This window comes from Leopardus geoffroyi, chromosome E2 (assembly GCF_018350155.1).
Source record: "Leopardus geoffroyi isolate Oge1 chromosome E2, O.geoffroyi_Oge1_pat1.0, whole genome shotgun sequence".
NCBI lineage: Eukaryota > Metazoa > Chordata > Mammalia > Carnivora > Felidae > Leopardus > Leopardus geoffroyi.
Window position 1 is genome coordinate 18,932,357 of NC_059335.1, and position 22,644 is coordinate 18,955,000.

The 22,644-nt window shown below is 51.2% G+C and overlaps 2 protein-coding genes across 4 annotated transcripts in view; both read right to left on the reverse strand.

Annotated features, from left to right (window-relative positions):
* Nucleotides 1-12,810, reverse strand: part of GPI (glucose-6-phosphate isomerase) — a 26,084-nt gene extending 13,274 nt beyond the window's left edge. Inside the window, exons 1-9 of the mRNA XM_045442505.1 lie at nucleotides 12,606-12,810; nucleotides 11,465-11,555; nucleotides 11,039-11,107; nucleotides 9,485-9,604; nucleotides 4,806-4,889; nucleotides 4,530-4,676; nucleotides 3,576-3,647; nucleotides 3,029-3,073; nucleotides 1,682-1,735 (exon numbers count right to left, since the gene is read on the reverse strand). Coding sequence (XP_045298461.1) covers nucleotides 1,682-1,735; nucleotides 3,029-3,073; nucleotides 3,576-3,647; nucleotides 4,530-4,676; nucleotides 4,806-4,889; nucleotides 9,485-9,604; nucleotides 11,039-11,107; nucleotides 11,465-11,555; nucleotides 12,606-12,727 — 804 coding nt within the window. The 5' untranslated portion in view covers nucleotides 12,728-12,810. The remainder of the gene's footprint in view (nucleotides 1-1,681; nucleotides 1,736-3,028; nucleotides 3,074-3,575; nucleotides 3,648-4,529; nucleotides 4,677-4,805; nucleotides 4,890-9,484; nucleotides 9,605-11,038; nucleotides 11,108-11,464; nucleotides 11,556-12,605) is intronic.
* Nucleotides 12,811-21,635: 8,825 nt separating this feature from the next.
* Nucleotides 21,636-22,644, reverse strand: part of GARRE1 (granule associated Rac and RHOG effector 1) — an 83,985-nt gene continuing 82,976 nt past the window's right edge. For all 3 annotated transcript variants that reach the window (XM_045442510.1, XM_045442509.1, XM_045442511.1), the window contains one exon: nucleotides 21,636-22,644. This exon is cut by the window's right edge and continues 1,611 nt beyond it. The gene's annotated coding sequence lies outside the window, so the exon portion shown is untranslated.

Consider the following 22,644-nt stretch of genomic DNA (forward strand, 5'->3'; position numbering starts at 1 on the left):
TTAGCTCTCCAATGTATGCGGACTCTGGCTGAGCCGCTGAGCCCTGAGAAACCCCACTATTTACCATCGTACCTCTGCCTGATCCCGACACGAGGCTACCCCATGACTGACCCTAAATGACCAGGCTCACCACTTATATGTCCCCCTGCCAGACTGGACTCTTCTGATCTTACCTCAAAGCCAGTACAAAATCTCCTATGTCTGTCCTGACCCTCTGTCTCACCTGAGAGATACTAGGCTCCAGAAATTTCCCCTGTCCCTGGCTCCTCAGGTGACACCTCTTGATTCAAAATGATATACATCCTTAGTGACCAAGGCAGGTCCCTCTTGCAGCCACTGTGTATGTGGTATGCGTGGCCTGGCCCAGGAGGCCTTCACTGTGCCCACCTTGGTCACTCAGGCCACACTGCCCAGCCCCAGCCCCATGCCTTACCCCAGGCCTTACCTGGAGACCTGCGCCTCTCCCTAAGCCACACCCCCCTTCATCTCTGCACGCTGGACTGTTACGGCCAGTGAAAACCCACAGAGGGGTGACTGGCAGGCCACTCGTTCCTGACCACCTCCTGTTCAGGCTCCAGATCCCGGGAAAGAGGTAGAAGGCGCCTCCCCTACTTTATCAGACATGCAACATGTTAGAAGCTGCACAGTCTCTCTCGACCGGGGTTCCTCATCTGAGCCACAGGATGCAGAAAATGATCTGAGTGACTCTTCTCAATTCTTCCAAGGATGGTACATAATTAGTCCCATTCTAGAAAGAAGTTAACTCATTACACACAACAGATGCCTTAGGGCCTTAGGGCTTCATTTTCTCCCAGACTCCGAGGCCTTCAGAGCTTTCAAAGGAGATCACATCTGTGGATGCGGCCACCGAGCAAACAGCTCCCAGTCTAAAGGCCTGCAAACAGCCCCAGTGGGAAAACTCCCACTGGATGACACCCTCTTTGGTGTGCCTGCCACGGTCACGTGTTAGAACAGCGCCTGCTGCATTCACAGCACCCACACTGCGCCCTGCACCCCAAGCCTCCCCTGCATTCCACAGCCGGAGCCTTTCTCCCACCAGGGCCACGCTCAGGCAAGCCGCAAGGATAGGTCCCGCTCACTGTTTGGCACCAGCTGTGGCCATAACTGAGATGAGTCCCTGACCACCTGCTGCTAGGGCTGCTCAGGCGAGGTCTGCTCTGCAGGCTGCCTGACAAGGCTCCGTGCAGGCCCCAGGCCCGGCACCTCCTCTCTGCCATCTGCCGGCTGTTCCCACCCCTCCGGAGCAGGCCTGCCCAGTCACACCTCCTGCCTCACCCTGCCCCTTGGCCTTTATAGATTGCAGCTGCAGTTCAGAAAAAGGTCAACACTGAGAATAACTCACAACCTCAAGTTTAGCGAAGGGGGTAAGGGTGGCTCCAGTTACCCCACGGTGGGGGCTGCTGGCAGGCACCCAGGGGAATGTCATCTTGGCCTTGCAAGCTCAGCCCGCCCTCAGTGGAAGTGGAGCCCTCATCCTGACTGGGCTGCTCCTGCCCCATAAGCCTCTCTGAGGGCCTCTCGGCCATTTCCCAAAGCTAGGCATGCAGCAGGTGCTCAATAAATGTTGACCTGACCTCACAGGCCCCTCATGTGTGTCTCAGTGGTCACGCCTGGCAAAGGACACATAATTCACCCAGCACAAGGAAGTGTCTTTACTTACATCCCAGAACTCGAACATGTTTTGAGGGTCAATCCCAAACTCCTTCACTTTAGTCTAAAAGGGGCAAAGGGAGAGAAGGAAGGAAGCCTACATTAGCTGGATGAGACCAGGAGCTCCTGGGTGCCAGGCGTCATGCCATTCAAGCTGCGGGCAGATGGGGCAGGGCTGGAGTAGCCGGTCAATGCCGGGCAGGAACCAGCAGATTTCACCCCTAGAACTGGACACAAGGCCGGCTCATACCCAGAAACAGCTGCAGCCTGGTGTCCGTGAAGCCCTCCTGTGGCGGGAGGCCACACACCCAGTGCGGGGACCTGGCCCACACACTGCCCTGCAAGACCCACCTCCTGGACCTGTTGAGGTGCAGACACCAACCCATCCAGGACATACGGGAACCCGAGAGGGGCAGGGGCCACCTCCCAGGCCAGGTGTCACACAGCCAGGACACCTGTCCAGCCATTTCCAGTATCTGAGATGGTGACCCTTCCCCAGAAAGCCTTTAGGAGATGGCCAACCCTGTTCCTCAGGTGCTTGGTCCCCTGTGCACAGAGGGTCAGCAACCCTAGTCAGACAGGAGGAGATGACTCTACCGACCAGTCTCAACTCTGCTGGCAGAAGGCAGACAGTGGTGCTCTGGTCAGCCAGCGTTAAGAGGTGCTCCTGCCTCCCCTCTGGGTAGGGCAGCCCTGGAGGCAGGGGTGCGAGTCAGATATGAGGGGCAGAGGAGGTGGGGGGAACGGTTAGGAAAACCTGTGTGCTTCCAGCTCTGACATAGCCTAGTACAAAGCCCACCAGACAGCAAGTGCCCACGAGGTTTGTTACTCCTGGCACACAGCCCCACCCCCCCACCTCGCACAGCCCCGGGCCAGGCAGACTGTAAGAACTGGCAGGCAGGAGACCGGTGTTCTAATCCCAGCTTCACTGACTCATGCAGTCACTGGGCAAAAATCCTTCACCGGGGCTTAATGTTCTTATATAAGAAATGGGATGCACCCTCTACCCCTACCCTGCACATCCCATGTGGGGACAGGCCAGGGGCAGGGTGGCAGAGGCCAAAGGAGATCATGTGTGTGGAGCGTTCTGGATTTCAGCCAGGCGTCGGAGGTAGACAGGGTCAACGGGATCCCTCTTTGGAGCTGCACAGATGTGACGGCAGGACGCAGAAGGGGTGCTGTGCCGCTCACCTCCGTCATAGGCAACTGACCCCTTCTATCCCATCAGCCCAGCCAAGATCCCCAGACGTGCGAATCACATCTCAGCTGGAGTTTTCTAATAGGCTATGACCTTGACACCTTGACGTGGCCTGGGCCCTCCCAGGGAGGAAGTCTGGGAGCCCACACGGGCACTTACCGTGTTGGTAGACAGGGCGACAAAGTGCTTCGCAACTGCAGAAGGCTACAAGAGACAGAGCCAGGTTACACCGAACTGAGTCCAGAGGCCGCCCAAGGGTAGTGAGCCTCCCACCCCTGGAGAAACTGAGGTCCTGGGTGGGACTCACTGCTCCCAGTCCTGGGCTCTAAGGCTGTTGGAGGAGCCCCACGTCAAGGTCAAGAGGAGAGAGGAGTTAGAGGCCCAGTCTACCTCGCAGGCACACAAGGCTGAGGGTCCCTCCCCTCTAAACAAATGAGTGTGGCCAGGGGTAGAGAAGGCCCTACAAGGCCAAGGGACCTTAAAGTGCCATCAGCTAGTCAGAGCAGGTTCTGGCACATTTGATATGTCTGGGACTGGGAAACGTCTTAACCAGAAAAGGTGGGCACCAAGAGAGGCTGCCTCCTGCTGCCAACGTCAGGAGAAATAGGGCCACATGTAGCGTTAGGCTTGGCCACTCAGGTGGACAGGCAGGCCCACCCCGTCCTTCCCAGCCCACACAATGCCCACCACCCACCCCAGCACTCACATCCTTGGCAGACAGGAGAAACCACTCCTTCGCTGTCTCCGCATTCGTAATGGTCTCCTGGGTGGTAAAGGTCTACAGCCAGAAAGTACAGCAGTCAGCCCCCAGCTCAGGGTCGCTGTGACCCAGAGCCAGGGTTCAGTGGCAGAGGCCATGTGGGTGCCCAGTTATCACAGGGAGCAGTGACAGTCACTCCAACCTCTGCCCAACTGTCCACAAAGTCACAATGAGTGGTTCTGTCTGGGGCAGAGGCCTGGAAGTATTACCATGATCCTGTGATTCCAGGACTTCCCAACCAGATTGAGAAGAATCCTAGTGAAAGCCACATACACAGCGCCCATCCCACCCACACACACCACTCCTCCAGCACAGGTCAAAGGCCAAAGCATCTTCCAGGAAAGGGGCAGTGGCCACGCTGGGGGCTCCTTTGGCCCAGGCTAGGCTGTGATCTCAGAATCCACATGGAATTCTTCATATTTTATGTGCACTGATGGGAGTAAACAGGGCATAAATGGCCACAAACAAAACCCAAGCTGGGCACAGATCCCACAGAACAAGCAGATATGAAAGTTCTGGGGCGCCTGGGTGCCTCAGGGGGTTGAGCGTCCAACTTCGGCTCAGGTCATGATCTCACAGTTTGTGAGTTTGATCCCCGCATCGGGCTCTGTGCTGACAGGGCAGAGCCTGGAGCCCGCTTTGAGTTCTGTGTCTCCCTCTCTCTCTCTCAAAAACAAAGAAACAAACAAATAAGCAAGCAAACAAGACGAAGGTTCTAACTGACCCAGTTTGGGTTTCCATCAGGTAAACCACATTTACCGCATGACAAGAACAGTCTGAGCACAGCTTGCCAGACCTGATCCACAAAGCATGATGTGCTCAGGAGGGTCTACCCACCCCGCCCCACCCCCACCAACCACACACAGGGCTGGGGAGCCAGGCTGGGTCCAAGGCCCGTACCTTGGAGGCAATGATGAACAGGGAGGACTCGGGGTTCAGGGTGGCCAGAGTTTTGGCAATGTGGGTCCCATCGATGTTGGAGACAAACCAGACCCGGGGACCTCCTGAAGAATACGGCTTAAGGGCTTCAGTCACCATGAGGGGTCCCTGTGGGGAGATGCAGCATCAGAAAACAAGACTCAGGGCCTACAGAAGTGGGGAAAGCCAGGTCTCACCCTGGAAAAACCAAGACCCTGGGTGGGACCCCTCACCCCATCCCAAAGGAGTCCTCCTTACCAGGTCAGAGCCACCGATGCCGATGTTGATGACGTCCGTGATGGGCTTGCCTGAGTACCCCTTCCAGTCACCGCTTCGGACACGCTGGCACAGAGTGGGAGGTGTGTTCAGCCCAAACGTCCAAGTATAAAGTGCTGCTCAAAAGGATCCTTACATCTCAAGCCCAACGTCCAGACCCTCACAGGGTCCTACTGAGACCACACTGGCAAATCTCTGCCATACTCACCCCCCCAGCTAGACCCTATTTCATCATTAACAAAGTAGGGGACACCCCCATCTCAGTAACATTGTCAGAATTTGCCAAACAGGGGTGAACTCTCAGCAGAATCTAATGTATGAGAGACTGAGGGACGTGAAATGCCAACTACTGGGGCTGGTGCCAGGGACAGGACCATCAGACATGCAAGCCAAGCTCCACACGGACCCCACCGATTCCTGTCTCCTGGTGTTTACAACACTGCATACCACCCCCAAGCTGAATAAGGGACCTGTGCACCCATCAGGTACATTAACCCATTAGTCGTGTTAAAGGAACCGCCTAGCTTCTTGGGTTTAGAAATTCCCAGCTTCTCTAGGCAACAAGGGCTAAAATTAAGAGATGGCTCTTTGGCAAAGATCAAATCTAGGGCACAGTGAGAAGGTGAAGCAGAGAGTGTGGCTATAAAATGCTTTGTTTAGATCTCAGAAGGAGCTAAAGTGGTAACACAGAAAACATTTTGGTCAAATATCCAGCTTCTGAGGAAACTCACTCTCAAAAACAATGATAGAAAAGGCCTTGTCTTGAAGATATTTGTAGGTATGGCTTTTGCCTGATGGAGTGAACCCCCTCTCAGTAAGCTTCATAGGAGACCCACAATGACAACTGAATTGTCAGAAACACTACCGGCTTGGACTGAAAGGGACAGAGATACTACAAAAGGAAAAGAGGGCTTTAGATACCCACGTTTTTTTTTTTTTTTTCCAACATTTATTTTTGAGAGAGAGAGAGAGAGAGCGAGCAAGCAGGGGAGGGGCAGAGAGAGAGGGAGACACAGAATCCAAAGCAGGCTCCAGGCTCTGACCGGTCAGTGCAGCGCCTGACGGTACGGCTCAAATTCACAGACCACAAGATCATGATGATATTGGAGCCGATATTGGAAGCTTAACCAACTGAGCCACTCAGGCATCCCTAGATACCCACGTTTCTATGGGCAGTAAGCAGGCCGAAAAACCTATGTAGCTGCAAACACAAACTACCTTTCAGGTAAAAAGAATGTGTGAGGGCAAGGCCAAAATCCTTGAGAAATGATTCCTAGACCTTGAGTCCTAACCAAGCCAACCTCGAGTCTATGTCCTGCTGGATTTCAAAATGGTTTGGACCAATGACTCCTGCGTGCCTCCCATCTCCCCTCTCTTTTTTTTTTTTTTTTAATTTTTTTTTTTCAACGTTTATTTATTTTTGGGACAGAGAGAGACAGAGCGTGAACGGGGGAGGGGCAGAGAGAGAGGGAGACACAGAATCGGAAACAGGCTCCAGGCTCTGAGCCATCAGCCCAGAGCCCGACGTGGGGCTCGAACTCACGGACCGCGAGATCGTGACCTGGCTGAAGTCGGACGCCCAACCGACTGCGCCACCCAGGCGCCCCTCTCCCCTCTCTTTGAACAGGAATTCTCCTATATCAGCTATCCTACACCTACCTCACCGTTGTGGGTTGGGTATGTGCGGTGCAAATAAATTGTTTCTTTAATTCACATGTCTTCACATCAAAAGGAAGTATATCTGAGTTGCATTAAAGGAAATGCAGATACTGCTCGACCTCTACCTCATTCTGATGAGGTTCTGGACTTCCAGCTGATCTTGTAATGGGATACAGCCTTAGGAGAAAGTGAGTAGGGTGTTCTCCAAGTGGAAGGAACATAATCACTGGGAGCCAGAAGGCAGACTGTGTAGCCAACTCCCAAGATCGCTCCCAGTGGTCCTCACCTCCTTGTGTTCACGTCCTTGTGTTGTCCCCTCCTCCTTTGATCAGAACTGACCTATACAACTAACACAGTCGTACAGGAATGAAAGATAATTTCACGTGCTAGCTCAAGGTACTAAAAGACCCTGAGGCACTCTGTCTTGCTCTCCCTTGGATCACTCACTTGGGGAAATCAGATGCCTTGTCATGAGGACACTGCTGTACGGAGGTCCGCAAGGTGAGGAACTGAAGCCTCCCCAAAGCCAGCATTAATCGCGAGTGAGTTCTCTTGGATGCAGATCCTGCAGGCTCCATCAAGCCTTCACATGAGCGCTACCCTTGGCCAATATCTTGACTACAACCTTATGAGACCAGAACCAGCCAGCACAGCCGCTGCAAATCCCGATCCACAGAAACGTCAATCGCTGTCTTCAGCTGCTAAGTTTTGGAGCAATTTATTATACACCAATAGAAAACTACTACATACATCTTTCCCCAAACCAGTAAGACCCAGCAACCTTTTTCTTTTTTAAAATAATAAGGCAACCAATTGTCATGGGAAGTTTTCCATCAATAAAAAATAAAGTTCTTCAGCTTCTCAAGCCTCCCTCTCACCATTAAAGTTTTGTTACAATAAAGCATCCCAGGGGAGAAAACTTGTGTCTTTAATATGACTATGCACAGCCTTTCTTCCACCAGATGGGGTTTTACAACACATGCCAGTTTTGCAATTTCCATTTCCAAGTTCATTGCACATCCTCAACAGCAGGGCAGGTCAAGGTAACCATAGCTCCCTAATATCTAATGGTGCCCAGGACTACAATATATAAACATATACTGATTTTACTAATTAGTTCATTGATAAATGGGCTCAGGCTGTTTGTGTTTTTTAATTTTTTTTTCATTTTTAAAGATTTTATTTTTAAGCAGTCTCTATGGCCAATGTGGGGCTCAAACTCACGACCCCAAGATCAAGAATCACACGCTCCACCGACTGAGCCAGCCAGGTGCCCTGAGCCCAGGTTGTTTGTGACTTTTGACACCATAATCAGGATCATGGCGAGCATCCTCAACCCGACCTTGGCAAACTTCTAACCTCAGCACAGCTTTGGGGAGTGTTCCTCACCGTAGAATTGCTGCCACTCAGTAGCTTTTTTTGAACTATAAATACCCCATCAGTCTGAGTCAGGTATCCCACAGCCAGCTCTAAAGGAGTGCTTTCCTGGAAATAGCTTCCCAGACAGCCAGCGCCACACTCTCCACACCGCAGGCCTGAGCACACACGCGCTCATCCGAAAGAGCACCAGCTTCTGACACGTGTCAGCTCCACCCCTCACCCCTGATGGCTGCAAAGGCCCTTCCCTACACCCAAAGCCCATCATAAGTACCGACCACACTATTAAGGAACACTGTGGAATCCAGAGTCTCATCAGGATGCCAACCTTTCCTCACCCCACAAAGTTCTACTCATTTGGCCAGGCCACCAGGACTGATGGCCAGATCACTCCTGCTGTCTGAGGTCTGAAATGGCTGGTAGCCAAAGCAAACAGACTTGGGCCAGTCACAGGTGGGGGTCACTGCTCCCAGGGACAAGCTGACCAGAGCCCAGATTATCACTCTCAGAGCACACACAGCCCATACATGCTATGTGCACGTGTGCATGTGCGCGCGCGCGCGCGCACACACACACACACACACACACACACACACACACGTATATCACCCCTGTACCCCAGGCTTGAGGATGTCCTCTAACCCTTGCAGAATCGACCCTGGAACAGACACTAAGGCAACAGTGGTTGATGTGGGGAAATCTCTAGCTGATCTCTGAAGCAACATCTACACCCACCCACCACAGGAAAAGGAGGCACCGTTATGTGGACAGAGGGACATGTCTTACTTATTTACAAGTACAAATAAGCTGCAAAAAGTAGTTAAAAACGAACCCATGTGTGTGTATACATGTGTACATACATGTTTCAAAGAAGAGAGAGATGTACGTATACACATAGCACACGCATAGGAAGCTTTCAGAAGATTTCACAGAAACTGCTATAAATGCTGCCTCTGGAGAGCAAGCTGGGGGCACGGTCAAGGAAATGTTAAAACATTGAATTTATCGTGGCGCCTGGGTGGCTCAGCTGGTTGAGCATCCGACTTTGGCTCAGGTCGTGATCTCACAGTTCATGAGTTCAAGCCCCGCATCGGGCTCTGTGCTGACAGCTCAGAGCCTAAAGCCTGCTTTGGATTCTGTGTCTCCCTCTCTCTCTCTGCCCCTCCCCCACATGCATGCACTCTCTCTCAAAAATAAGCATGAAAAAAATAAAGTTAAATAAAAAAACCATTCAATTTATCTAGTTCTAGAATAAAAAATAAGGGCATGTTGCTAAAGAGATTAGAAAAAGCAAGTCTCTCTTCTACCTGCTCTACCTCCTCTCCTCTACCATCCCATCCCTTATGGGCCTCAGTTTTCTTTTCGGATCTTTATTCTGGCCAGACTGTCACCATGAGCCCACAGGTGATTACAGTTCAGCAAAGAGGTTGCTCTGTGGCTGCCAGTGGTAGGTCCATCACAACAAGGGTAGAGCCCCCAGGCCAGCGAGCACACAGACCGCCTCCATGCGATGAGGCCTTGAGTTCTCTCCAAGCAGAATGCAGGGGCGGCCCATCAAGGTCCCCAGATTCTCAAACACATGCACACCCACGGCCAAGGGCAAGTCCAGCACAGGAGCTGCTTACCTGGCAGAAAGACTTCATCTTCTCCAGGACCCTGTTGACCTCTGGCATCACATCCTTACCATCCACCAGAATGGGGGTGTTTGACCGGTTCCGCAAGGCCACGTGCAGCACTGCCCGATCCTGGAGATGCAGTCAGCGTGTGAAGACCCCCACCCCCAACCCCAGCCCAGGGCAGCCACGCCCCCGGGGGGGCACAGTGCAGCCTGGGCGAGGAGTCAGCCCAGCCCTTTCTCCACCGGACACGCAAGCGAGCCCTGAGGTGTGTTAGTACCACAGTCTTGTACTGAGAATCTACTGCGTGCTTCTGGGTGTAGAGGCTACCCCAGGGCCTGGAGGAGGCAGGCGTGTGATGCTCCCCTTTGGCTACAGTCACAGGGGGAGGGAGACCAGGAAAAGCCCAGGGGGCCTCTCGGTGTTCAGAGCATGAAAAGCCAAGAAAGAGGAACAGAGTGAGCAAAGGCAGAGAATGGGAACACAGGTGAGAGACAAGCAATCAATGGGCTCAGAGGACCAGGGCTCGTTAACCTTGTCTCACCTCCTCTGTGAGAGTACATGGTAGTTGCTGGCACCTTCTGAAAAGTACCCCCAGCCCCTTGGATGTGGAGCAAAGAAGGGACTCAAATGTCCCTCACCAAGCGGCCCCACCCCACCAACTGCCAGAAACCAAACCAAACCAAACTGTAGGCCCGTGACAGGTGCCAAGGAGCTGTCCTTGTCATGTGAGAGCAACAGTCCCATCAAGCTGAAGCCAGTAGAGGAGTCCTTGAAGGAAACAGCTCTATAGATCCCAGGTGGACAGGAAAGAGACGGTCTCTGGACTCCAGCCCAAGGGGAGGTTCACTAAGGTGGAAGACATCATGCCACTCTACCCTCACCCTGCCCAACCTCACTCCTGTCCAACATTCTATAAGAAGATGCACTCCTCCAGGAAGCCCTCCTTGACTGCAGCTTCCCTCAGCCTAGCCCAGCAGTGAGACAAGTTGAGTTTGAAACCTTGCTATCTCTTATAACGTCTTGAATAAGCGACTTGCTCTCTGAGCCTCAGATTCCTCTTGTGTGAAGGAGGATAATAACACTGTGAGGATAAGACTCTTAGCACTAGTGATTATTATGCCTCCAGGCTTCCACAGCAATTCAGGAACAGGGCCCCCAAGGCCTGGCTGTATCTCTGCTTCCTACTGATACCTACCACTGAGGAGGTTGATCTTCTGTCCTAAGATTTCTCTTTTCGCTAATAAAACTCAGAGCAAAGATAGACCAGAGTTAAGTTCTCTGAGCATGCCTTGAGAAGCCATCGCCCTGCAGGCTTGAGATGTGCTCTAGGCAGACAGCATTCCACCCTTACCAGGTCCAGACAGCCAGTCTTGGGGAAGATGCACCCCACGGCCCTGCAACCCACTCAAGGAAATAGGCTTTCAGGCCCCTTGTTAAGCAAAAACATTGCTGAAGAGCAGAGGTGAAGACACCGTGCGGTGCTCTCAGTCAGATGAACCCCAAAGGGAAGGAAGAGGCCCTGGAGAATATGTAGAGTCGGCCATCCCCAGGTCAGCTCACCTCGGTGAAGTTGATCTTCTCGCCACTGAACATGCGCTCCCGGGCAGCCTCCACACCCCTGGACTTGGCCTGGGAAGAGAAGATACTGAGGCCTGATCCACTCACACTGGCAACCAAGCGCCCAAGCCACCAAACTCTAGGCTTGATGCAGTCCCAGTGGGGCTGACAGACAGGTGCAGCCTGGTGCTCCCCACCCCACTGCCTGCGAAGGGTCTGCTCAGACACTGGCACCAAATCCCCTGGGACGCTGCTTAGAATCGGGGCGGGGGAGGGCAGGAGCTCAGAGCCCTGTGTCGCACAGAGGCAGTGACTGAGGTCCGCTGAGGGAAGGAAATAAAATTGCTCAAGGACCTGTAGGCTCCCAGGACCCCGGTTCGCTTGCCATGCTGTGGGTCACAGGTCAAGCCCCCCACAGCAGAACATTACCAGGTCCACCAGCATCTGCATCACACTGTCGGTCACAAGGTTCTTTGAGTAATCCACCAGAATCCGCCCATGGTTGGTGTTCAGGGTCAAGCTGCAAAAAGATGGCAGAAGCCACTGACCACACCCCGTTTCTCAGGAGAGCCCATTCCCCGACCAGAGCTGAATCCAGAAAAAAAACATTCTCCCTGAGCCACACCCCAAACAAGCCTCAGCTGCTCAGCACAGCGGTGCTGTCGCCTGTCTGCCCACCAGCACAGTGAATGGGGCCAGCCTTACACAATGGGGCTGCAGACCCTTTCTGAGGAGCCATTCCTCTGCTAAAACCGGGAAGACAACGGCTGGGTGCACTGCCCCTGCCTACCCCGTGGAGTGACCATTCCCTCCTAGAGCTTCCACTCTGCGACTCAACTTAATTGGGAAAGGACTCAGAAGGCAGGGCTGGTCATGGGGCTTCCATTCTGGAGCCACAGACCTCCCCTCCCCAACGCACCTGCACCAGTCACCGGAGCACCCCGAGATTCCTGCCCCCCCCCCCCAAGATTTCCTCCCACTGATTCCTTTCCATTTCCTGGTCATGCATAGGTCTGCACACAGAGCTTCCTTCGTAGAAATCATGCCCCCACATCTCCACCTTTCTCCGCGGCTCCCCGCAAATCCCCCAGACCCGCCCACCCACATCGCAAACCTCGGGGGTCCCCGCCCGTTCTGGGCCAGGAGCGGGGGGGTTCAGGGGACAGCCCTTTCCCGCCTGCTGCGTCAGCTAGGGCCCCAGGCCACAACTGCGGAAGGAGCCCCTTCTCAAATGGCAGGCATTAGAGGTGGGGGGCGGGGACAGAAGGTGGAGAGAGAGAGATGCCCCTGCGGCGGGAGAACGGCGGAGGGGCCTGCTTCTCATGACTAAGCAGTCCGGCTCCAAGACCTCCGCGAGCCCCCAGGAAGCTGCTTCAAGGAGGCTTCAAGGACAAACTGGGGCCTGGGCCTGGGCCCCGATCCGTGGCCGGGGTCGGCCGAGGACCCCCGGGGACCGCCGGCCCGACCGTCCCGGCCCCAGGCCCGCACACCTGACCCGATGCGCGGCGCCCTGTGCACCCGGATCCGGGTCTCGCACGTCCGCGCCCCGCCTGTGGCCCCGCGCGCTCACCTGAAGTGGTTAAAACGTTCCTTGTCCCCCTCGAAAAGGCGGCGCAAGTTGAGGTCAGAGCCGTGCTCGCGATACCACTGCTGCAGCTTCTGGAATTGCGGGTTCTGGGTGAGCGCGGCCATGGCGACAGCAGCGGGGTACTCGGACTGCGACGTGCTTGGAAGAGGAAGAGGGGGCGGGCGGCGCGCAACTAGCGGAGGCACGGTGCGCGCAACCCCCTTTATGGCGCCGGCGCAGTGCCCGCCCCGCTCCACCCCGCTCCCCGCCCCGCTCCCCGCCCCGCTCCGCTCCCCGGCTGTCAGCGCCCTCGGGGCGACCTTGGCAGTCACCGCTGCTCTGGGCCTCAGCTAGCCTCTCCCTGCAACAAGGCAGTCCCTTGGTCTGCCAGCCTATGCTTGGAAGTGACTGGGGTAAAGAGGCCGAGCTCCCCATTCCCCCGCCTGCTTCCTTCGTTCATTCATTCAATACCTTCCCAGGTAGTGTTCCCACTTCCCACTACGCCCCAGGTAGTGTTCCAGGTGTTGTAGATACATAAGTAATAAATACATATATGGTGGGTCATAGGCTGGTAAGTGCTACTTTGAAAAGGAAAGCTGGAAAGGGTGCTGGAAATTGGGGTTGCAATTTTGAATAGAATGGCCAAGGTTAATGACTAATGAGGTGACTTTTTGAGCAAAAGCCTGAAGAAGGTGAGGAAGCCAGCCACTTTAGATGTCTGGGGGGAAAGTGCTCAAGCAAAGGGAAGAACAACTGGAAAATTCCCCAGCGAGCACGCTTAGGTGTTTCAGAAGCGGAAGGAGGCACTTGTGGCTGGCATGGTGTGAATGAAAGAAAAAGAAGTTGAGTTCAGAGAGGGAAGGAAAGCAAGAAGACCACAGAACTTACAAGACCTTGTGAAAACTTTGGTTTTCTGAGAGCGACAGGAAGCCATCGAAGGGATCGAAGCAGTGGAAAGACATCATTTGACATGTTTACAAATTACAGACCCACAAGGTAGCAGGAATGGAAATGAGGGTAACAGATTGGAGGCTACTGCAACAATACAGGCCAGGGATGAAGGTGACTTGGGTCAACGTGGTAGGAGTTGGGTATGGTGATCTAGACACACTGAAGAACTGAGAGATAGAAAATGAACAACCAAGGGTAACATCCACTTTTTAACCCAAGATCCTGGAAAAATGGAATTGTCATTGCATCTTGGGGAGATGAAAATTTGGCGGGGGGGGGGGGGGAAGATCACAAACCTTATTAGACATCTGAAGTGTAGGTGTTGCATTGGGTATTCATGACTGGAGTACGGGAAGAGAAGGTTCCAGGTGGAGGAAAGACTTGGGAGTCATTAGTGAATACATCGCATTTGAAGTCATGAGCCTAGATGAGAGTCTGGATGAAACAGAGTAAATACAGCCAGTGAGGACAAGAGATCCAAAAACTGGGTACTCAAACTGAGCTTCTCCATTGCCTGGTCCCCCTAGAAAGGCCAACCATCCAGGAATATGTCCTGTCCTGATGCCCCCCCCCCCCCCAGGCCTAGGTCTTCCTCCGGCCCACCTCCCAGCTCCATGCAGTCACTGTCACCTCTGACCTCTGCAAATGGCTTTTCCTTTCCTGCCCAGAAATATTTGGCGTCGTAAAGGTGAAGAAGGAAAACAGGCTAAGGCTGAAGACTGAAGAAATGAGTGGTCAGCAGGACTTTACAGGGAACAGCTCTGTCCACATGGTCCTTGTTTACCCTCAGTTTCAGGTCAGCTGTCAACTCAGATTTAACTGAGCTCCCCATACTCAGCACAACCCTGACAATGCCGGACAGCCTCTGTCCTACTGGAGTCGCTGAGAAATACTCCAGCCGTGCAAGCCAGTTGTCTACACAGAACAGCACTCCTGCCCCTAAATCCTATGTTTTGTAATCTCATCCAAGGAAGGCCAGTCCCAGTAGCCATTGCCTCATCATCACTTGCCCTATGATTCTCCTGATGACTCTAGCCTAACAGTAGCCACTGACTCCTTTTTTCTAGTAGGCTCTCTTTGGTGACCACAGTGGATGTCTGTTGTCTTTATCCCAAACCACTACGTTCCATCCTCGTGTTTCTTCCTCTGCCTTCCTGATTGCATCAGAGATAAGCCAGCCGAACAAGTGCCGGCAAGAGAAATTCCATGTTTGGTAGTGTTAAGTTGCCTTTCTGAAAGAGTAGACCTGAGGACCAGTCCCTGGTGTCAAGGAAAACAATGTAGAGCGTGAACCCCAGAGAGGTACAGGACCCAAGTTCCTGGGGCTAGGCCTCTTCTGTCTGCAGCTGGAACATAAATCAGTAATTTTTCTTAGCGTTGATGTTGTTTGGAGCTGAGCTGTCATTTACAACTCCCAAGTCTTTCCAAAGGTTTTATGGGTGTTCACCTAAGCACTGCCACACTGTCTTCTCTAATGTCTCCCAGGCACTTGAAACCTACAGGTGCTACTTTGGTTACTGAAGAAGAGGCTGGAGGTAAATCCTGATGATTGCCTTTTTGAAGAACTCATCTTTTTTTTTTTTTTTTTTTAAGTTTATTTTATTTATTTTGAGACAGAGAACAGGGGAGGGGCAGAGAGACAGAGGGAGAGAAAGAATTCCAAGCAGGCTCTGCTCTGTCAGCACAGAGCCCAATGCAAGGCTCGATTTCATGAACTGTGACATCACGACATGAGCAGAAATCAAGAGTCAGACACTTAATCTACCGAGCCACCCAGGTGCCCCTTGTCATGTCTTCTTTCACCTCCAGCAGTTTGGCCTCTGTGATTCCAGCAGGTTCAATGACTCCAGATTTCCCAATAAAATTTTAAATTTAACATTGAGCTTTGAAAACCCAGTTACATGGATTTTCTATATTAGCAGAAAACTATATTGCTATCCGGAGGGCCATAAGGAAAGAAAACAAATAGGAGGGGACAAAGGAGATCATTATTACTTGACAGCCATTCATCATCCAACTACTAACATGGTTAAACTTCTGCCAGTTTACTGTGTTTGGAGCTCTGCGCTAAATGTTCTCCCATATAATCCTCATAGCAGCCCTGTTAACAATCCTGTTGTCCTCCCCATTTAACAGACAGGCTAAGAAATCTGAAAATAGCCATTCTGTTGCTAAGTGGAAAATCAATCCAAGTTTGCCTGCCTTCTGAGCCCTTTTCTTTATCGCAATCCTGTCCTGCCTGCCACATTCTGGCAATTCCCCATCGTCACAATTCTGTTTTAACATCAATTAAGCCTCTGTGATATTTTTTTTAAGTTTTTTTTTTTTAACGTTTTATTTATTTTTGAGACAGAGAGAGACAGAGCATGAACAGGGGAGGGGCAGAGAGAGAGGGAGACACAGAATCGGAAGCAGGCTCCAGGCTCTGAGCCATCAGCCCAGAGCCCGACGCGGGGCTCGAACTCACAGACCGCGAGATCGTGACCTGAGCTGAAGTCGGAGGCTTAACTGACTGAGCCACCCAGGCGCCCCAAGCCTCTGTGATATTAATTCTGATTGACAGGGTAGGGTTTTAGTGGAAATGGCCAAGAATGGCATCTCAAAGAGAAAGGACAGCAGCAAGGGAAAAAGCAGGGAGGTAGGAAAATTCAACCACCACATTACTATTGGTCCCTTTGGACCAAATCTAAGGATTTGTATATGGCAGCATGGAGAAACCCACCAGGAAAGGTGCAGTGTGTGGGAGGGTGATTAGTCCTTGGAGCGTGAGGTTAGCATCTCTGATCAAATCTTGGGAGATGGTTTGGGATTTGGGAATTTGGAAAAATTTCAAAGTAAGGTAATTTTACATTCTCACAAAAGTGAAGCCCTACTGTTTTCTACAACCATGACCACCACTGCTACCATATGTTGTGCCAACCCCTGTCTGCAACCACCCGGAGAGTATAGTGTTCAGATACCTGAGGATCCTGGCGACAGTGAAGCTTGGAGCGTTTGACTAAACCACAACAAAAAGAAAATCTGGCTCAGAAAGTTCAAGTGATCCTGCTCGGCCCTGGGCATCTTCAAGGGCCCTCAGCAAGACAGACTGGTCCGGGACAAAGGATTTGACAGCGGAGGCAACTTAGGAAGTCAGGGACAGTCCTACCTCTGCAGAAGGATTTAATTTCAGAGCCTAGTGCAGCCTTGAAAAACCAGTTGGCTCCCATTGAGTATTTGTGAAACTAGCACAGCTCCAAATAAGAGCCCTGTTCTACAGATGGGGAAACTGAGGCACGGGCATTTATATATGTCAGGCCTTAAATCAGAGTAGCTGGGCAGGAGTCAGGCAGGAGCAGGAAACATGGAAGCACCTGCATGTGTATGCAGGATGAAGTCCGGGGAAGGGAAAGGTGGGTGGAGCACTAGTTCTGCGGCTGAGTTGAAGGAGCCCACGGGAAGGCGGGGCTATCCACGCGGAGGGATTTTTTCTAGCTGCCCCGAGAGCTGCGCCCATTGGGATGCTGAGTCATGGCGACTTGCCGAGGGATTGAGAATAGCGCCTCCAAAGAGCTCCGCGGATCCCCTAGAGCTGGCCCACTCTCGGGAGAGGGCGGTGCGCACGATCTTTGGCGCAGGCAAGGCGGGTTCGCCGCAGGTTGGGGGCGCTGATACGCACGCATCTGCGTGTGGGCTCGCACGTCCGAGAGGCACGTGTGCGCATGTCCCCGCACGGGGTTGGAAGCTAGGGTGCAGAGAGAACTAGCAAACGTCTCAGTCCGCACGTCTGGAATGGACGTGTGCGCGCATGTGCACAAAGGCTGATTGGGGCGACATGCGCACGCGCACTCGCACTCGCACTCGCACGCGAGCAAAAAACCCGTGAGTGGGCTCATCAGCGCCTCCAGCCGGCCAGGAGCTCGTCCTGCGTCTCGGTTTTTGCTTGCGGCGGTGTTTTGTCCTTTCGGGATGTCGTCCCCAGATTTTCCCTGTGACTCTATTGTTAGGTGCTTTAAAAAAATTCCGTACCGCACAGAGGCATAATTCCACGAGAATGGAAAACTCTATAGAGTTTGTAAAAAGCTGTATAATCCTACCCGCAGTTCCTAATGTCAGTCTCATCTCGCACTTCTGGTACAAACGCTGGTTATCATGTATTATTCTTTTAGTTTGATGTGAGAGCTACTTTTAAGTTATTTATTATTTTTATAAATATAATTATAAGTAATTATAAATAACAATATATAAATAACATATAAATTAAATAATTATAAATACTAAATATAAAATTAGAAATGATAATTTATCTATGTTTATTTGGCATCAGAATTTGCTCAATGATTTGCGCGTCAATGCCTCTTTTGGTCTGGCTCCTCTGGAATTGCTTCTCGCCATTCTGCACCCTGGCCATGTGGCCGTGAACAAGACTTGTTCCTTGCTCTCATGAGGCCTCCCTTCTAGTGAGAGGGTCAAAGGCAAACATGGCTCCAGGGGAATGCTAAGTGCTATCATGAAAAACAACCCAGGTAGAGGTTGGGCTCTGGCCCAAGAGAACAGATGGAGGCAGAAGCAGGGAGCATTTGTGGGAGCAGCAGGCAAGTGGGCACTGGGGGAGGCAATGTTGAGGTAGCAGAGGTGTATGGGAAACCCTGAGGCTAGAGAGGGAGAGGCAGGAGTCAGGTGACGACCAGGTTGTTCGCAGCATATTTAAGAACATAATAGAATTCAAATATGCTTTGGGGGCACCTGGGTGGTTCAGTTAAACGTCAGACTCTTGGTTTCAGCTGGCGACGTGATCTCGAGGTTGGTGAGTTCAAGCCCCCATCGGGCTCCACACTGACAGTGCGGAGGCTGCTTGGGATATTCTCTCTCTCAAAAATAAATAACCTTAAAAAGAATTCAAATGCCCTTGTAATGATAGGCTTATAGGACTTGCTGGAAGAGGAGAATGAAGGAAAGAGGAATCAAGAATGAATGTCTTCTAAGAGTTTTGCCAGAACAGCTGGGTAGGTGGAGGGTGGCCTCTTAACAAGGAAGGGAAAGATGGGGTTGTCTCCCCTAAAAGACTATGAGTTTTCTCCTCCAAAGAAGACATACCGATGGCCAAGAGACACACGAAATGATGCTCAACATCCCTCATTATCAGGGAAATGCAAGTCAAAACCACAATATCACCTCATACCTGTCTGAATGACTAAACTAAAAAACACAAAAAACAAACGTTGAAGAATATGTGGAGAAACAGGAACCTTTGTGCACTGTTGGCGGGAATGCAAACTGGTGTAACCAGTGTGAAAAACAGAATGGAGGTTGCTCAAAAAATTAAAAATAGAACTACCCTGTGAGTCAGTAATCACACTACTGGGTATTCACCCAAAGAATATGGAAACACTAATTCAAAGGGATACATGCACCCCTATGTTTACTGCAGCATTACTTACAACAGGCAAATTATGGAAGCAATGTGTCAATAGACGAATGGATAAAGAAAATGTGCTATCTATATATATACGTGGAGTCTTCTTCAGCTGTAAAGAATGAAATCTTGCCATCTGCAACAACATGGATGAAGCTAAGTATGGTGCTAAGTGAAATGAGCCAGTCTGAGGAAGACAAACACCATATGATTTCACTCATATGTGGAATTTAAGGGACAAAAAACAAAAACCAGACTCTTAACTATAGAGAACAGATGGTTACCAGAGGCGAGGTGGGTGGGTGGGTGGGGGGGGGATGGGTGAAATAGGCGAAGGGGATTGAGTACATTCGATGTGCGTGGAGTACAGAAGTGTTGAATCACTATATTGTACACCTGAAACAAATATAACACTGTATGTTAACTACACTGGAATTAAAATAATTTTACCAATTTTCTCATTCTTTTTTTTAATGTTTATTTTTGAGTGAGACTGGAAAAAAGCACGAGCAGGGGAGAGGCAGAGAGTGAGAGACAGCGAATTTGAAGCAGGCTCTGTGCTGACACCAGAGAGTCTGATGTGGGGCTTGAACCCATGAGCCATGAGGTCAAGACCTGAGTTGAAGTCGGAGGCTTAACCGACTGAGCCACCCAGGTGCCCCGGAAATAAAGTAATTTTTAAAAAGATATTAAAAAATAAATACAAGACTGAGTTTTAAGAACAGAGACTGCATCTTCTTTGCAGCCGTGGCTTCTAGCAAGGGCCTTGCCCTTAGATGACTTTATTAAATTAAAAAAAAACAAGTTTTTTTTTTTGAGAGACAGCACAAGTGGGGGAGGGGCAGAGAGAGAGGGGGACAGAGGATCTGAAGCAGGCTCTGTGCTGACAGCAGCGAGCCTGATGCAGGGCTTGAATTCACAAACCACGAGATCATGACCTGAGCCCAAGTTGGAGGCTCAGTCGACTGAGCCACCCAGACGCCCGAGCCCTGAAGTGACTTTAGATGTGGAAATGAACATGACACTCTTGAAACAGTCCTTTCTCCTCACTTATGCCCACCTCCCAAACTCAGGCTCAATATTAGCCACATCCAGGAGCCTGGCCCGGGAGGTTCCTCGACACATGTGGCTGGGAGGCAGCCAGTCATGCTTTCCACATACATGGCTTTTGGGCATTTGAGGAGCTCGCCATTGGAAGGGTTTATTTCCTCAGTGTTTCCAGATCAGGAAGCAGTCACAACAGTGGCCACACAGTGTGCACAAAGGGCCATCTTCTCACAGTGTCACGATTGGCATGCTGTGTTTCAGCTACACTTTTTTAAAAATTATTTTTTTTAAAGTTTATTGACTTATTTTGAGAGTGTGAGAGAGAGAGAGAGGGAAAGAGAGAGAGCAGGACAAGGGAAGAGAGAGAGGATTCCAAGTAGGCTCTGCACTGTCAGTGCAGAGCCCCACATGGGGCTTGAACTCACCAGCTGTGAGATCACCACCTCAGCCAAAACCAGGAGTCGGATGCTTAACAGACTGAGCCACCCAGGCACCCCCCTACACTTTTTTTTTTTTTTTTAACGTTTATGTATTTTTGAGAGAGTACAAATGGAGGAGGGGTAGAGATGGGCCAACAGAGGATCCAAAGCAGGTTCCGCGCTCAGCTACACTCTTTGAGCTGGACGCCCTACTTTCCCAGGATCCCCCAGGTGGAAACGGAGGGTCACCAGCCTCACAAGGACCCTCTTGCTGTTCAGGCGTAACATCTGTTCAGCTTTCCACTCTCACCCATCCGGCACATAGCCCGGCCACAGAACTCTTCTGTCTCCACCAATGCTGTGAATTGAAACCAGTGAACAGCACCAAGTACTGGTGGTAAACAGAGCATGCTTGAATAAAATGCTAGCATTTTAATAGGTACTTCTGGTGTATTTCCTATCACACTCATGCAACATAGCTGTTACTAAGTAACCTTGTCCTGAGGTGCACTTAGAAGGCTCTGGGTTTTGGTCCCCATGCTCAGCTTCTGGGCAGAAAGAAGCCTTAGTATTTATACTGGTAGGTTATAGATTAGTGCTTGTATCTTTTCCCGAGGCCATGAAAAAAAGCCTCAATCAAGTACTATCTTGCTGTAAATGAAAAGTTGAAATTCCCCTGTAACCCACCCTCCCTTTGTGGTTCCCACTGAACAAGCTTCCCATTGCTTAGCAGGAGGGCATCCTCCAATGAGACTAGTCCTTGTCCCTCCCAGTAAGGTATGATCTCCTTGCCAAATATGGGGTCCCTGGTGGAGCAAGGGGAGAGCTCATCCCTGGGTCTGCTCCTTGGAAAGGCTGGTTGGGCAGCTCACAGCGCCCCTGGCTGGTGGAATGGGGGTACTGGCGGACCACAGCCCAAGGAGAGAACTTGCATCCCTCCAGGTGGCTCCTTCACCGAGACGCTGGCTCTGTCCTCACAGATGTCTATCTGGATCTCCTTCGGCCTTAGGGAAGCCGGCTGGAGACGTGCGGTAGTTGTCTGCTTCCTGCCCACCCACCCCAGCTCATCCCAACACTCCCAGGGTTCTTTCCTCTTGCGAGGTCTCAGAATCAGAGGACAAACTGACCTCAAAAGCAACGTGGGTGCAGCTTTTCAAAGTAATGAATCAGGCAGGGCTTCTCACATGTCTGCTGCAGTTCATTTTAAACAGAGATACAAGATATTATTAAATGTATATTTTTAATAAAGCCAATAGTTACTTTACTTATAGGAGCTTTAAAAGTAAGATACAAAATGTAGAGTTCCAGTTTGGAAGCGTTGTAACTATTCACACGATGTCCTGCTGATGCCCGAGCAAGGTGGCCACGCCCGGCCATGCAAAGGACACACACACTCACACACGCACACACATGCGCTTTGGCGAGACCCCTCTGCCGAGCGCAGCACCTGGAATAACCAGTGTTCAGAGCAAGGTGGTGCTGAGAACACAGCACCTGCAAGGAGACCACACAAACAGTTTCACACAGTCTCACAGCCCACGGAGATGCAATTACGAAATGTCCTGCTTAGTCGAGCAAAACAGACTGGAAAGTGACAATTAGCGGTGTCGACGTCACCTGCACTGGGGCGTCAAGGGCTGACCTCTGTCCAGGGTGAGGTCCTTGGGGAGGCACTATTAAAACAAGAGTACTTCAGTATAATAGAACTTGAAATACAAGGGACTGGGGACACGTTACTGAAGGGAACAGAAAACTATCTTACGAGGGAAACAGCCACAAACAACTTCAACAGAGATTAGTGCACACACCGACGGCTAACACAGACAAGGGCCACGCGGGGTGGGCGCAAAGCACGTGCCTGGAAAAGTCTATGTACAAAATAGTTCTCTGTAAACGTGGTGAGGTGAATGTTCGGAACCCGCGGTGAAAGGATCAGAAGTACAGGCAGCAATGGCAACCCCCACAGCACAAAAGACGACACCCGAGCCCTGGGAGCAGCCTGGCAACACAGTGCTAAGAACTCAGATGGCTGGGCTCAGACACCCTAAGGGTCCTCTAGAATTGGTGTGTATACATACATATACGTATATCTTTTTTCTTTTTGGTATTTTTAAATATAAATTTACTTATATCCGTAGAAAAATGAGAACATAAATGTGTTATTACAATCTTCGCTGGAAAAGCTTATGTGGAGTTAGAAAGAATAAACCATTTATTAGTAGTTAACATA